The following is a 14,829-nucleotide window of genomic DNA, read 5'->3' as shown; positions in this document are numbered from 1 at the left end:
AATTAGAGATCATTCAAAGCAGATTCTTTTCCTCCTTGTAGTACATGTGCAGCTGGTCAATTGTGTGTTTTGTACGGTTGGCTTGCCTGAAGCAACACATTGTCGTTGATTATGAATCTTCTTGTATTTGTTCAGTGAGCTTGGTGTCTCAATCATTCAGAGCTGTAAAATGAATTTTCCCATATGATGCCAATGAAAGGCAATGTTTACGTTTTGAAGCCGTTATGACCTACAGACACAATGTTTTACAGCTGAAACGGTGCCATCCTGGTGCTGTAACATAACAAATGATCAGGGAGGTTGGCAGGTTTTTAAGGCTGTTCCTGAATGGATTTGCTCTTTGCTTGTGTGTGTGTGTGTCCCTGCTGGACGAAGGCTCAGTAAAGAGCAAGCCAAATGTCAGGAGTGCAGGGCATCCGTCTGTCATGCTAATACACTCATTTAGCTCATTATCACACCGTCACAGAAAAGCCATCTGAACACAAATGCACACCTCACTCACACGTGGAGGGCTGTTGATGTTTGTGAATGTGGTTGTGTCTGGTTCCTCTACATGAAAAGAAAAAAGATGGGGAAACGTCTGTATGCATGTTTCATATGGATTACATAATCTGAGACATTTCACTCTCTGTAGATACATTTTTCATGTCTGTAATGCAAGTATACATGGAGTCTCAAAGTTTTGCGCTCAAGTTCACAGAGACCGAGATGGCAGAAATCGTATCATGTTTGCTTTATTTATTTTACAAAAATGCAATGTTTCGTTGCTATTCAGAGTGCACACAATAAGTGTAGAGTCGTTACAGAGTCAAAAGATGTATTACTTTTATGTGTATGACCAAAAATGACGGAGTATTTTAAGAGCAAGTGACCTAAAGTTGTTGCTACTTACATATTTCAGATGAATAGCCATATTTGAAATAGGTGAATGATAGGAGCATTTAGAAATCCTACCAGATGTACTATATTACCGCAAAGAACATGCGTTAACAATCTGTCTGTTGGACTGTGTGGCTTCGCCATTTCCTTTGGATATTTTTTTTCCTGTGACTAAGCGACTAATACAATTTTGGTCGACCAAGCCTCTTCTCATCGACTAACGGTTAGTCGACTATTAAGGGGGAAGCCCTAGAATTTTTAGAGGATACAAAATATGTATGTATGTATAAATGTATGTGTTTTGATGTGGCACAAAAATCTTGCCTTGTCATGCTGGAGTAGATGTGCAGACGTCGTGTTGAATTTTCTCTGTTACATGACACACACTCATAGTGAAGTGATAGATGTGATTAATTGTTTCCTGTGCTAATTATTGAATTAATTACAGAAGGATCATTAGCTAATTATGGAAAAGGTGCCAGAAAAGACCTAAATTAGCATTTTGATTCTACTTAAACTTTTTGCAGTTAAAGAAATGGATAGTATGTTTGACAAAATGTGTAGAGCTGTAGTGCATATATATAAAGGGATTGTTCACCCAAAAATGAAAATTATGTCATTAACTACTCACCCTCATGTCTTTCCAAACCCATAAAACCTTAGTTCATCTTCAGAGCACAAATTAAGGTATCTTTGTGCACAAAAAGCAAACTTGTAGCTTTATAAAATTAAGGTTGAACCACTGATGTCACATGGACTATTTTAACAATGTCCTTACTACCTTTCTGGGTCTTGAACGTGTCAGTTGCGTTGCTCTCTATGAAGGTCTAGAAAGCTATTGGATTTCATCAAAAATATGTGTTCCAAAGATGAACAAAGGTCTTACAGGTTTGGAATGACATAAGGGTGAGTAATTAATGACAGAATTTTAGTTTTTGTGTGAACTATCCCTTTAAACGATGTGTTTATGAGTGCCTTCTGAAAGCTGTTTGTGTTGTTTAATTTAAATAAATAGTTTAAGGGAAATTGTGGTATAAGTGTATGTGTAAAGCTGTAGTGCGTACATTTAAAGGGATAGTTCACTCAAAAATGAAAATTCTGTCATTACTCACCCTCATGTTGTTCCAAATCCTTAAGACCTTCATTCATCTTTAGAACACATATTAAGATATTTTTGATGAAATCTGTTTTCTTTGTGCACGAAAAGTATTCTTGTAGCTTCATAAAATTAAGGTTGAACCACTGATGTCACATGGACTATTTTAACAATGTCCTTACTACCTTTCTGGGTCTTGAACGTGTCAGTTGCGTTGGATTTCATCAAAAATATTTTAATTTGTGTTCTGAAGATGAACAAAGGTCTTACAGGTTTGAAACGACATGAGGGTAATTAATAACAGAATTTTCATTTTTTGGTAAACTATCCCTTTGAAACAGTGTTTATGAGTACCTTCTGAAAGCTGTTTGTGTTTTCATGGACTTAACATGTAAATAACATTACATGTGTGTTTTATTTTAAAGCCTCTTATGTTTTCTTTTACTTTTTTTGTTTGTTTGTTTTTGCACTCTCTCAAGGGAGAGAAAAATAGAGAGTAGTCAGCAGTCCAACTTTCAGTGTCTTCTCCATGCGCATCTGTCTGATAGCCAGGAAAGAAGTGTGTTGAGTTTGTTGCATGGTATTTCTCTCAACACTCTTCCACTCATTAATATATTCATGATGCTGCATGGTGCTGGTGTGAAGTGTTGGGGGCAGGTGTGTGTGTGTGCACTTGTGTTGCAGGGAAAAAGAAGTGTGAAAGGGGTGAGAGGCAAGCCGTTTGCACAGCACCAAAACAAACAAGCCTTTTGTTCATAAAATTATACCATATGCTCTACCTTTTCTGAAAAGGCACTTGTTCATCAAGATGCTTGTGAGTTTTGGAAAACAAATACTTTAGACAGACCTGAGAGTAATATGTCAGTTTTAGTGGCGATTAAACAGAAGCCCAATCTTTGACTCCAGTAGCTGAGCTTCCTGCATTTTCATCCCTCTGGGACGTACAGAAAAGTGCATTCGAGTTGAGCAAGCAGAACTGCAGCTCAAGCTAAACTAAGCATTTTTATACTCAGGAATGACATAAATTCCATGCAAACATGTTTGGTTGGAAGAAATTATGTGGTTCATTGACGGAGCATGCGACTGTCAATATCCTGATTTTGTGGTAAATTTGACATGCACTAGCTTTCGGTGCAGCTTATCTAGGGCCCTATGATTTCCTTGATGCAGAAAATGCAGACGGAATTGTGTCCAATCATAAAAATGGAATTTACTATATAACATGAAATGTCAAATTTTGGATGAATAAATCAAAAGTAGGTCAGTACACTTGAATTAAAACATGATATGCACTAGTGTCAGTGAATATTAAGCACAAAAATACTATTTAAAAATGAATCCTGCATGTTCTGCGTGAATGAGGATCGAAGACGTGCGGTTTCGTTTACTACACACATACTGAAGCACGTGACGCTCACTGTGTTTTCAGCCTCTATCTAAATATATGAGTATACTTACACAATCATAATCTCTAGAACTGCTCCGAGAGTCCCTTCATGAGCATTTTACAGTTTCTTTTGAGAAAAAATAGCGTCTTATCATTTACAATCAGAAACGTACAGGTCTTCACAGCAACCTGTCAAAATAAAAGTTCGGTTTAACCTGAAGAAACTGTGACCAAAATGTATTACTTAATGTAATAGTACTAGTACTAATAATACAATTATTATTAAACATTTGTTTTAAGGAATATTTATCTGAAAAATTTAACAGAATTTATTTACCATAAAAATGTAAATAAATAAATAAATAATAATAATAATAATAATAATAATAATAAATTATTTTTTAAATAATATCAATTAATTTGATATGTGTTTGATTATTACAATTTAATGAACCCATTAAAATGGAACCCAGAAAATTAATGGAAAACTGTGTTTGGTAAAAATAAAACTGAAATTGAAAAAAAAAGGGCCTTGCAATTTTTGTTAATCATTCAATAAATTACTGTTAAATTGTGTACGTTTCATGATTTCGATTAATTAGACATGCTTTTTGATTTTTTTTTCTAACCATTAAAACACTAAAAAAAGAGAATCTAGAAAAATTAAAATGTTAAAAACAGAATTTGTGAAAATTCCTGATTCTATAGGGTCCTACATATCTTACCCGTAGTTTCCAAAGGAAAATACTATTTCTCAGAGAGAAGTAAATATATGATTCTATTCTGCTGACATAGAGTCTAAAAAATTTTAATAGGTAAATTGATCTTGAACTAAATGAGGAAAAATGTTTTATTGAAATCACACTATGATTGCAGACTTTGGTATCTTGGTAAATCTTGGCACAGGTTGTGACATCTTTTTTTAAAGTCTAAGAGACACTAGAGATTACTGGGTTCTCAAAAAACAATAAGCGGGAAATTTAAGTTAGTCACTATGTATCTATTTGCTGTAAAGAACTACAAGTAGTTCATTTTTGACCAGCTTGTCTTGTAATAAAATTAAAAATTAACAATGTGTATGATTTTTTTTGTATACCTTTTTTAAGATATCCACATTTATTTGTCAGCAAAAGTCCCTGCTCATCCAAAGTCTGATTCAGCCAATGCATTATGGGGGTTGAAGTTTTCCTTTTTTTTTTTTTTTTTTTACCACAATCCTTTTTCTCTATATATGCAATTTCTACTTCATAAACAGCAAACTTGTCGACTGTGAATTACCCCTTGAATTCAGCATTCCCATTTCAGTTAAGTCCATGCATGACTGCAGAGTCCATCTTTCTACCTCACATTACCTTCCCACTATTTTATAGAACAGAAATAGTTTGCTATTGCAAAAGAAACCTTCAAGGGCATGAGTTTCAGTGTATCTAATCCATTTTGCTGTTATATGAGGTTGCTCAAATATTCATTTTGCAGCAATATACTACATCTTCCAGTGAATTTTGAGCAGCCAAACCATATAATTCATACTATGATGTATGAGAATTCTAAGAATACAGGCTGCTGGATCAAGATTCGGTGTTGATTCAAATATTTAAACAATTGTTCTGATGGCACCAGTCAAATAGAACCCAATATGACACTAGAGAATAAAAAAAAAAGTTTCATTTTGAAGTTTAAATAAGAGAGATCATTTAGATAAGATATGATGTTACATTGTCAATGGTTCTGTTCTTTTATGAATAACAAATAATAACAGATTTACTCTCTCTTCATTCCTTTTTTGTAGGATTACGTTCTGTCATCTGCCCTTCCAAAGTAAATGGCTGTACATCGGCTCGGAACGAGGAAACATCCACATTGTGAATGTGGAGTCCTTTACGCTCTCAGGATATACCATCATGTGGAACAAAGCCATTGAACTGTGAGTGCCACACACACATTTGAAATAAAACGTAATCTCACTGAGTCCTGAAATCTGATTTGTAATATTTCATATATGTCACATCTGTCATCGTTCCTGTAGCCGTGTTATGTTTTATTTGTAACTACGCAATCATTTCAATCAAATGGCATTTTAAATTGTCAATTCACCTGCTCTCCCTCCATCGCTCTTCACCGTAGGATCCACAAGTTCTTCAATTATTCATTCGAACATTTTGTCAGCAGTTTTGTTTTCCTCCCTGACCCGTTGAAAAGGCTACAGTGCTTTTGAGACCCAGACAGTGTAGACACACGCACACACATATGCGTTTACAGGTGTCAGATCGGATCAGTGTTAGTATAGACAGATGTCCTGTCTTGCCTCTTGCTTTAGTACTTACGCACACGAACACTCGCAGACAGACACGTCGTGTCCCTTGTGACAGGAAGGGCAATTGTTGAAAGAGCCGCTCCGCCCTTTGCTGTTGTACCTGTAGTGACAGACTAAATAGGCAAGTCAACGTGGCTTATCTCTAATGTCATTGAGCAGGTCAGTTTCAATGTTGTCTCTCTCACACACAAATACGCATCTACATAGATGTTATACATCACATATGTCAATAACAGAAAATTTGCATAAATTACAATTAAAAGGTTACTCCACCCCAAAATAAAAATGTTGTCATTAATCAGTACCCCCATGTTGTTCCAAAGCCGTAAAAGCTTTGTTCGTCTTCTGAACGCAATTTAAGATATTTCGGATGAAAACCGGAAGGGTTGTCACTTTCCCATTGACTGCCAGGTAAATACCACTGTCAAAAAGTATGAAAGGCATTGTCCATCTGCAATCAGTGGTTCCCCTCATGTTGGTTTGAACCTGTAAGATCTTCGTTTATCTTTGGAGCTCAAATTAAGATATTTTTGATAAAATCCGAGAGCTTTCTGTCCCTAAGAAATAATACTTGTTTTGTAATGCAGGGAATATCATACAATAATAGTGTTAAGCAGTATTTATTTTAACAGCTAAATATTTTATTTTGTGTTATATATTAGTGGTGGGCCGTTAACGTGCTGCGTTAACGTGAGACTCTTATTGGGCGATAAAAAAAAATATCGCCGTTAATCTATTCTCAAAGTTGGGTTGGGAGCTGGGTCTATACTACGCAAGCTATGATGACTTTCACCTTGATATTTTAGCGCGGATGTATACCTAGCTGAATTGCACTGTAGGGGGCGAGAACGAGTCTTCGAACCTGTGTGTATACCTACTGTGAAATTACCACATCAAACGAGACGTGCTAACATGGATGCAGCTATGAAGCCGCCAGGTTTGCTTAAGGGCAGGGGCATTGCAAGACCCTTTTTACTGGGGCACGTGCCCCATTGAAAAACTGCTGTGCCCCAGTAAAATCTCAAATTTGAGTTATAATTTACTTTGATAATCCCGAAATTAAGACATTAAACTATATGCAACAACTGAATTGACGCTTCTAAAAGCAACGCAGTTTAACTATGCACGCAGATAACATGTTATGTGTTATTGTTCTTTGAATAAAAAGCTATGCACGCAGATATCCATGCCCGTGCGCGTCTGTATATTTAACTGCAATGCGCACGTCGCGCAGCCTTTTACGCAGAAGCACATGCAGTATAGGAATAGTTGGTTACACAAGTTTGTATAGTTAATTGTGTTGTAAATGCAATTGTCAAGCAGTTTGTGATGCATTTTGGAAACAGGAGATGAGCCCCTGGTCTAATGCGCCACCTGGCTTGAGAAACCCGTTCTCAAAGACTTACTTTTATTCATTATTTGGGTAGCACACATATTCTGAATGCCTTCGGCAGAATTCAAATTAGCCATTTTAATCTAGATTAATTCCAAGATTACAGTGAGATTAATCTAGATTAAAAAAAATAATCTATGCCCACCACTAATATATATATATATATATATATATATATATATATATATATATATATATATCCTTGCTGAATAAAAGTAATAATTTCTTTCACAAAAATAAAAAATAAATTACTGACCCCAAACTTTTGAACAGTAATGTATATTGTTAGAAAATATTTCTATTTTAAAGAAATGCTGTTATTATTTTTTTTTTTTACTTTTTATTCATTAAAGAGTCCTGAAAAATCACAGGTTCCAAAAAATTATTAAGAAACACAACTGTTTCCATCACTGGTAATAAATCAGCATAATATAATGATTTCTGAAGAGTCATGTGACACTAAATACTGGAGTAATGATGCTGAAAAATTCAGCTTTGATCACAGAAATAAATTAGATTTGTAATGTATATTTGTATCTGTATTTTTGATCAAATAAACTTTCTTATTTGAATTAATCAGACATATATAATACTTAAAAAAAAAACATTGAAAGTCTGTGGTCACATTTTATTTTAAGGTGCAGTTCTTACTATTTACAAACCACTAACTGACTTTTGCCTTAATAAACTCCTAATTTGCTGCTTATTGATAGTAAGGTACTGTAGTTGTTAAAGGTCCACTGAAGTGCTTTGAAATACACAGCGTTATTCTGTGTTGACGTAATTTCAACCGAAACAGGAAGACAGGGCGGGGCATATCCAGCAGCCATGCCCCTTTAAAAAAATAGCCAATCGCATTTTGTTTATATTACAGCTTGGGCTAGAGCCGCTGAACTGGATAAAGCCGCATTCAACAGCGTATGACAGCCACAATCTTATCCATATCGCTATAAAATATAGCATTCTGTGTACAATTCAAATGGATCAGATACGTTTTGTGGTCTGCACCAACTCGCGCATATGATACACTCTGTGCCATCGTGTCTTTGGACCGGAGCAGGCTGAGTGCGTGCTGCAGCAGTTTGTGCAACACGAGAAACCAGACTGCATTCGCCCCAATGGAATGCATATTTACATTTACAATTACAGTCTGAATCGTTCCCTATCCCCTATATAGTGCAATTGTGCCATTTACCGTACGGAAATACAAATTCTGTGAACAAGTGACTGATTCCATCAGCAGCTTTAACATCTATTCATGGTGTAGGAGGTGGGACGCGTCAGACTCTAGAGAGCATTTGATTGGAAGGAAAGTTTGATAAGAAGCTAAAGTACAGGGTGATGTCATCAAAATCGTTGATCCATATTGGTGGAAGTTACAGACTGTAGGTTTTGAATGCTTAAATCTTCTAAATTCGAATTTTGTCATTGTTTTGGAGCACACTAGCTTATAAATAACCTTAAAGCTAATATATTCATACTAAAAGCCAGAAAACTTTTGATTAGGGATGCACCAAATGTTCGGCAACCCAAATTATTTGGCCGAAAATGGCAAAAAAGGTCTTTCAGTGTTTGGATGAATAAGCGAAAAGGCCGAATAAATTATAGCAAACAATGACGTGACACGATCAAATAGAGGTGCGCACAAATGCAGCAAACATGTCGGCAGTGTGGAAGCATTTAAAACTGTCCGAGAAAGACAGTTGTTGCTAGTTACTGTATGATGACTGAAATCGTGAAATAGCCTTAAACCATTAGTAAATAAACTATAGAACATTATGTTCTCTAATACGCACACAAATTGTATTTATTCTGACAGCGCTGCACAAACACGTTAGCCAGGGTTCAAAGTCCAGTATGCAAGGGAAATCTACATGACGAGATGAGAATCATTCATCAATCTGCTCCTATCAACAAAAAGTAGTACTGCGGTCTTCCTGCGGGTTTCCTCCAAAATAAAAGTCAACATTCATAAATGTTAATATTGTGATTTTACTGTAATAAAAAAAAAAAGTAAGACAAAAATAATAATAACAATCATTACAACAGCTCTATTAATACATTTATTATAACATTCCCCTTTGCTCAGCAAGGCTGCATTTATTTGTACATTAAAAAAACACATGCCTGATTCAAGAAGGGGGTCTTAAAAATGGCCAAAGAATATTATTTTACTAACTTATTAATTTTAAGTTAAATTGTGAATGTTGGTAGGCTATAATGTCTACTAGAATGTTAAACGTTTTCATTGTTAAGTAAATGTTTTTAAATTGTTGTTTTGTAAGTGATTTTTTATTTATTTATTTTTAATTTTTTGAAAAGACTGTAAAAAGTACATTTTGGCTATTAAATTTATGCAATGGTGAAAAAAATTGGCAAAATACATGGGGGAAAAACACGAAAAACCATGTTCGGTAGTTAGGCTTCAGCCCAGTGTTTAATTTTATTAGGCTTCGGCCAAGAATTTTCATTTCGGTGCATCCCTAATTTTGATTTCATAGATACTTTATGTTTAGGTATTGGGTTGGATTAGGGATGTAGAATATGGTCATGCAGAATATGTGCTTTATACTAAGAAACAGCTTAGGGTTGGGCATCGTTTTGATTTGAACGATTCTGATTCCGATTCCGATTCTTCCTTTCGATTTCGGTTCTTTTCGATTCTCAATTCCGATTCTTTGTGGGCTGAGTCAAAACATGTCACAGGCTCATTTGATTTCACAGAGGATAATTTTATTTTGATTCAATATGAGTTTTAGTTTTAGGAGCTGCAGCCCATGTAGGAGAAAATTAGGAATACCTCTGCACCAGCCCAAAAACAGATTTATATATGCAGAACTTGCAACCTGGTCTGGACTCTCTGTGCATGACGAGACAGTGGACCTGCGCAGCACGTAAAACACGCTACACCCCTTAATTTGTACATCATGCAGGCGTAGGTGTTTCGTTATATTCGTAGTGCATCCTCCCGTGCAAGATATCATTTTGTCACATGTGTTGCATGTAAAAACACAGGAAGAGCGCGCTCTCGCTCAACGCAATTTAGTCCATCGCTCTTTTACTTTGTGGATAGTAATTTTGAGTCGTTTGTTCCGCGGTTGTCCACAGCCTATCGTTAAACATGTCTATCGCATTTGTGGCACGAAAATTTTCGCGCAATCGTGCTGCTTGTATGAGGAGGTTTGCAAGTTACCAGCTGAAGTGCAGCAAGGACTTTGCAGCTTTGATTATGGACTATAAAAACGCTGATTACCTCGCAAAAACGCGACATCACGCGTCCTGTTCCGTGCTCCAGCACGGTTAGCGCTCACACTGCATGCTAACCGCGCCCGAGTCCAACTTTACCGTCCCATCTCTTCCAAGCGGGCCAGGGCCGGCTAAACGAGCCGCGCCCGGGCACGGCTCGGAGCACTCACACTAGTCAAACGAACCGCGCTTTGGTGGTCAAACGCACTCGGGCACGGTTCAAACTGCCTAGTGTGAGTACACCCTTAGTGTGAAATAAAGCCACACTTTTGAGCGCCGCTTACCGTTCTCCATAGCTGCAACTGAACAAGCGCGCGGCAAGCATTTCCAGAAATACGGTGGCCACAATGGAAACCAAAACTTGCGTGTTTGGAACCGATGATCGGAATCGAAAACAAATTTAATAAACGATTCCAATGGCATCGTTATTTTTTAAACGGTTCCAAGTTGGAACCGGTTCTCGATGCCCAACCCTAGCGAATGTTAATAATAGGCATGCTAATTATCAACCAGTTAATAGTTAAAATTGGTCCCTATACTAAAGTGTTACTAAGTGACTTAAAATCAGTGCCAAGTGTTCAAGTGTGGACGTTAACCTCCTTTACAATAAACACACTCTCGGAATGCACTTCACAGTAGTAGCTACACCACAGCAGTTAACCAAGATGGTCTGTGCCTGTTTGAGAGGGAGAAATCTGGCATGCAACTCGGCTGTAGGCATGATAACATGGTGGTGGGTGATGTGGGCATGAGGCCAGGCATTGAGAAAAACAGTTTGTAGCTGCAGGTGTCAGTAGCGCAGTGTTGTTTTAGAGTACGGGGGCATGTCGGGTGCCTCTTTGACCGTGTGGGCTGTCGGCGGAATGAGGGTGGGCATAATAGAGTGGTGTGATGCCACACTGACAAGGGGACATCAATGCATGTTAGAAGGGTTAGAATAGCAGGTGGTTTAATTTTTAAGCTGTTCCCAGGTGCACAGACTGGGCGCAAGGAAACGCCAAAATGCCCTCTGGATGAACAGATTGCCTCCGCGATTCTAGTCTGTGCATGTCTCTTTGTGTGACAGTGCTCTGTCATAAATCCAGATCTCCGCCAACAAAGACACTGATGTATGGATCTCTCCTTGGCCAAGGTTAAGCAGACAGCAGTAGGTCTTGAGGATCGTATACGTACTCGTACTGTCATTAAAACAGTATAGCGGATACCTTTATGATATTTATATAGAGTCTATTAACCGTCTGACATCCATTTCAGAGACTCGATTGCACGACAGGTGTTACTGCTTAAAGCAAATGGATGCACTCACTTAAAATGTGAGGAAATTGCATCTTGGATTCCGCACGTGTACACGTGCACATGCACAGCTGGTAGGAATGGAAGTGGATGCTGTGCTGTGTTGCTCTTTCCCTGTGGTTTTTCCTAATGACAGGAAATTAAACTTCAAGTCAACATGCACTCCTCACAATCAGAGATAAAGCGTGAGAATAAGAGGTGTGCACATTTAGTGTGATAATTATTTTGGACCTCAAAGAAGGATTGTGGGTAGGAGGGTATATGTAGGTGAAACGGTGAAATTATGTAATCATAAGGTGTCTTGAGTGAATGAGACACAGTGCAGAGTGAGGGCGGCAGTTACAGAATGAGATTTTACCCATCCTATTCTTGTTGCCATGGTGATCCGCTCTCTAAAACGAGCCTGTTCCTCCTAAAGTAAGGGTTGAGGGATAGGAGGGGACTGGGGGGACGTAAATTAGGATCTCGAGGTCAGGGGGAACGGAGTAGTTAAAATCCGTCACTCTATCAACACATTTGCCACCTTGACCTTTCTGTGTGGGTGCTACTGCTCCCTGCTTTTCTTTCTATTCTCTTCTGTAGTCTTAGGCTTTAAACTAAACAGGGCTCTGTTTGTGCCGAATGTAGTCGTTGACCTCATGAACTGAGTTTGGTTAGTATGCTGGGTGAGGATAGGGTCAGATCTATATGAAATATAGCCCATTAGATTTTTCTTCTCAACTAGATTAGTGGAAATGTGATCATATCAGATAAGATGAATACTACTACTTACAAATGGAGGCTTTAGATAAGTTTTTTTTTTATTTTTTTTATCTGCTTTATATCGGTTCATGTGATGAAATTAGGATGTCAAATGAACATTGTGGTTACATATTATTTTAAATAATTAATATATGTATTTTTAGGACTGTCAGGATTGTTTAAAAAAAGGCAATACAATGAAAGAGATTAATTATTCCCATTAAGCTCTATGCAAATTTTGTAATAAGAAATTCTCAAGCTTGAATTTAAGTGCCTCCATTTTTTGTGAACGCATCTTGTGTGAACTTTGTCTTTTTTATCTGTTGAATACATTTTTCTGCCATAATAAATCTTTGAAGAGGATTTCTCTGCAAATATCTATACAGAATGTGACCCTGGACCACAAAACCAGTCTTAAGTAGCATGGGTATATTTGTAGCAATAGCCAAAAATACATTGTATGGGTCAAAATTATTGATTTTTCTTTTATGTCAAAAGTAAAGATAATTTTATATGAAGATATGTCGCAATTGTTTTACTGTAAATATATAAAAACTTAATTTTTAGTTAGCAATATGTATTGCTAAGAACTTCTTTTGGACAACTTTAAAAACTTCTCAATATTTAGAATTTTTGCAATCTCAGATTCCAGATTTTCAAATAGTTATATCTTGTCCTATCCTAACCAACTATACATTCATGAAAAGCTTATTTATTTAATTAAAAAAGGCCCTGATGACTGGTTTTGTGGTGCGGGGTTACATATGATAATCTGCATATCACACAATTAATTTAATTAACATTATGCACTTTTAATGTTTTAATCACATTCTTTTTTATGGCTGCTCCAATAAATAGCCTATATTCAAATTCTTTAAAAAATTTTTTTAACTAATTTTAGCTAAAATCAAGCTTTTTAAATGCTACAAGTGAACTGAGTCATCATAAAATTAAAATTAATAACAAATGGATATTCATTTTGATATTTGCTAAAAATGACATTTTAACAATGTATCAGAAATTATATGTGAAAACACCCAAGGGATAGTTCACACAAAAATAAAAATTACCCCATGATTTACTCACCCTTAAGCCATACTGGGAGTGTATACATTTGGAGTTTTATTAAAAAATGTCCTGGCTCTTCCGAGCTTTATAATGGCAGTGAATGGGCGTTGAGATTTAGAAGCCTGATAAAGTGCATCCATCCATCATAAAAAGTACTCCACGCAGCTCCAGGGTTTTAATAAAGGCCTTCTGAAGCGAATCGTTGCATTTGTGTAAGAAAAATGTAATCTCTTAACTTCGGTTAGCTGTCATACTCACATTCAGGAGAGAATGCCGTTCCAGTGGATGACGTGGGACATAGGCCTAGTGTAAGCTCCGGTGAGAAGTGACGAATGTGGAAACGCAGAAGAGATTTAGAAGTACAAAATGAGGATTTGTAAAGAAAAATGTCAGAGGATTTCAATATAAACCAAGAGAAAACTGGTTTTCCTTTGCTGTCAGCAAAACTTGGTTCACGCAAGACTTCTTACGTTATCTGCTAGGACGCCACTAACTTGTAAATTTGTGTACAACAGTTAGTGGAAGCTAGAGATTACGGTTCATGAAACTCTAGATGGTTCTGTCACGTGAGGAGTAAGGAGGTCTGGGTCCAAGTGCAGGTAAGTAATTTTAATGATAACAAAATAACAAAATAAACATAAACCAAAAAGCCAACATGGCACAAACTGAACATAAACTGAAACACAAACTAACAAAACCAGGAACAAGATCAAGAATATCAGGAACACAAAATAACATACGAGACGGAAGACAATGCAGCCATGAAAACGGAATGAAGAATGAGTGTTCTTATACAGAGTGCAGATAGTGAACAGCTGTGAGTGAATCAGTGCAAATGACAAGACAGCCGTGAACAATCAGAGGAGTGCAGTGCAAACACAGTGACCTCAGGTGGCTGAGGGAAACCCACAGCCCCGATCATGACATTACCCCCTCCCTACGGAACGGCTCCCAGACGTTCCCAAAGTCTGGAGGGAGGAGGTACGGAGGAAGGCAGCTCAGGGGGAGGGATGGCGGGCCAGGCCCATGCAGCGCAGTCACCGCCACGTCAGCAACAGAAAGCGCAGCCGTCTCCGCGCTAGGAACAGAGCGCGCGGCCGCCTCAGCGTCAGGAACAGAACGTGCAGCCGCCTCGGCGTCAGGAACAGAACGCGCAGCCGCCTTGGCGTCAGGAACAGAACGCGCAGCCGCCTCGGCGTCAGGAACAGAACGCGCAACCGCCTCGGCGTCAGGAACAGAGCGCGCAGCCGCCTCCGCGCCAGGAACAGAGCGCGCGGCCGCCTCCGCGTCAGGAACAGAGCGCGCGGCCACCTCAGCGTCAGGAACAGGACGCGCAGCCGCCTCAGCGTCAGGAACAGAACGCGCAGTTGTCTCTGCGTCAGGAACAGAGAGTGCAGTCGTCTCTGTGTCAG

General features: G+C 37.9%; 1 protein-coding gene across 1 annotated transcript in view; it reads left to right on the top strand.

Moving 5' to 3' along the window:
* Positions 1–14,829, top strand: part of stxbp5a (syntaxin binding protein 5a (tomosyn)) — a 136,689-nt gene that overhangs the window by 55,367 nt on the left and 66,493 nt on the right. The window contains exon 5 of the mRNA XM_073853202.1: positions 5,152–5,286. Within this exon, the coding sequence (XP_073709303.1) occupies positions 5,152–5,286 (135 nt within the window). The remainder of the gene's footprint in view (positions 1–5,151; positions 5,287–14,829) is intronic.

The sequence above is a fragment of the Garra rufa genome, chromosome 13 (genome assembly GCF_049309525.1).
Source record: "Garra rufa chromosome 13, GarRuf1.0, whole genome shotgun sequence".
NCBI lineage: Eukaryota > Metazoa > Chordata > Actinopteri > Cypriniformes > Cyprinidae > Garra > Garra rufa.
Note: the sequence above shows the minus strand (reverse complement) of the source record. Positions and strands in the feature narration are given on the sequence as shown.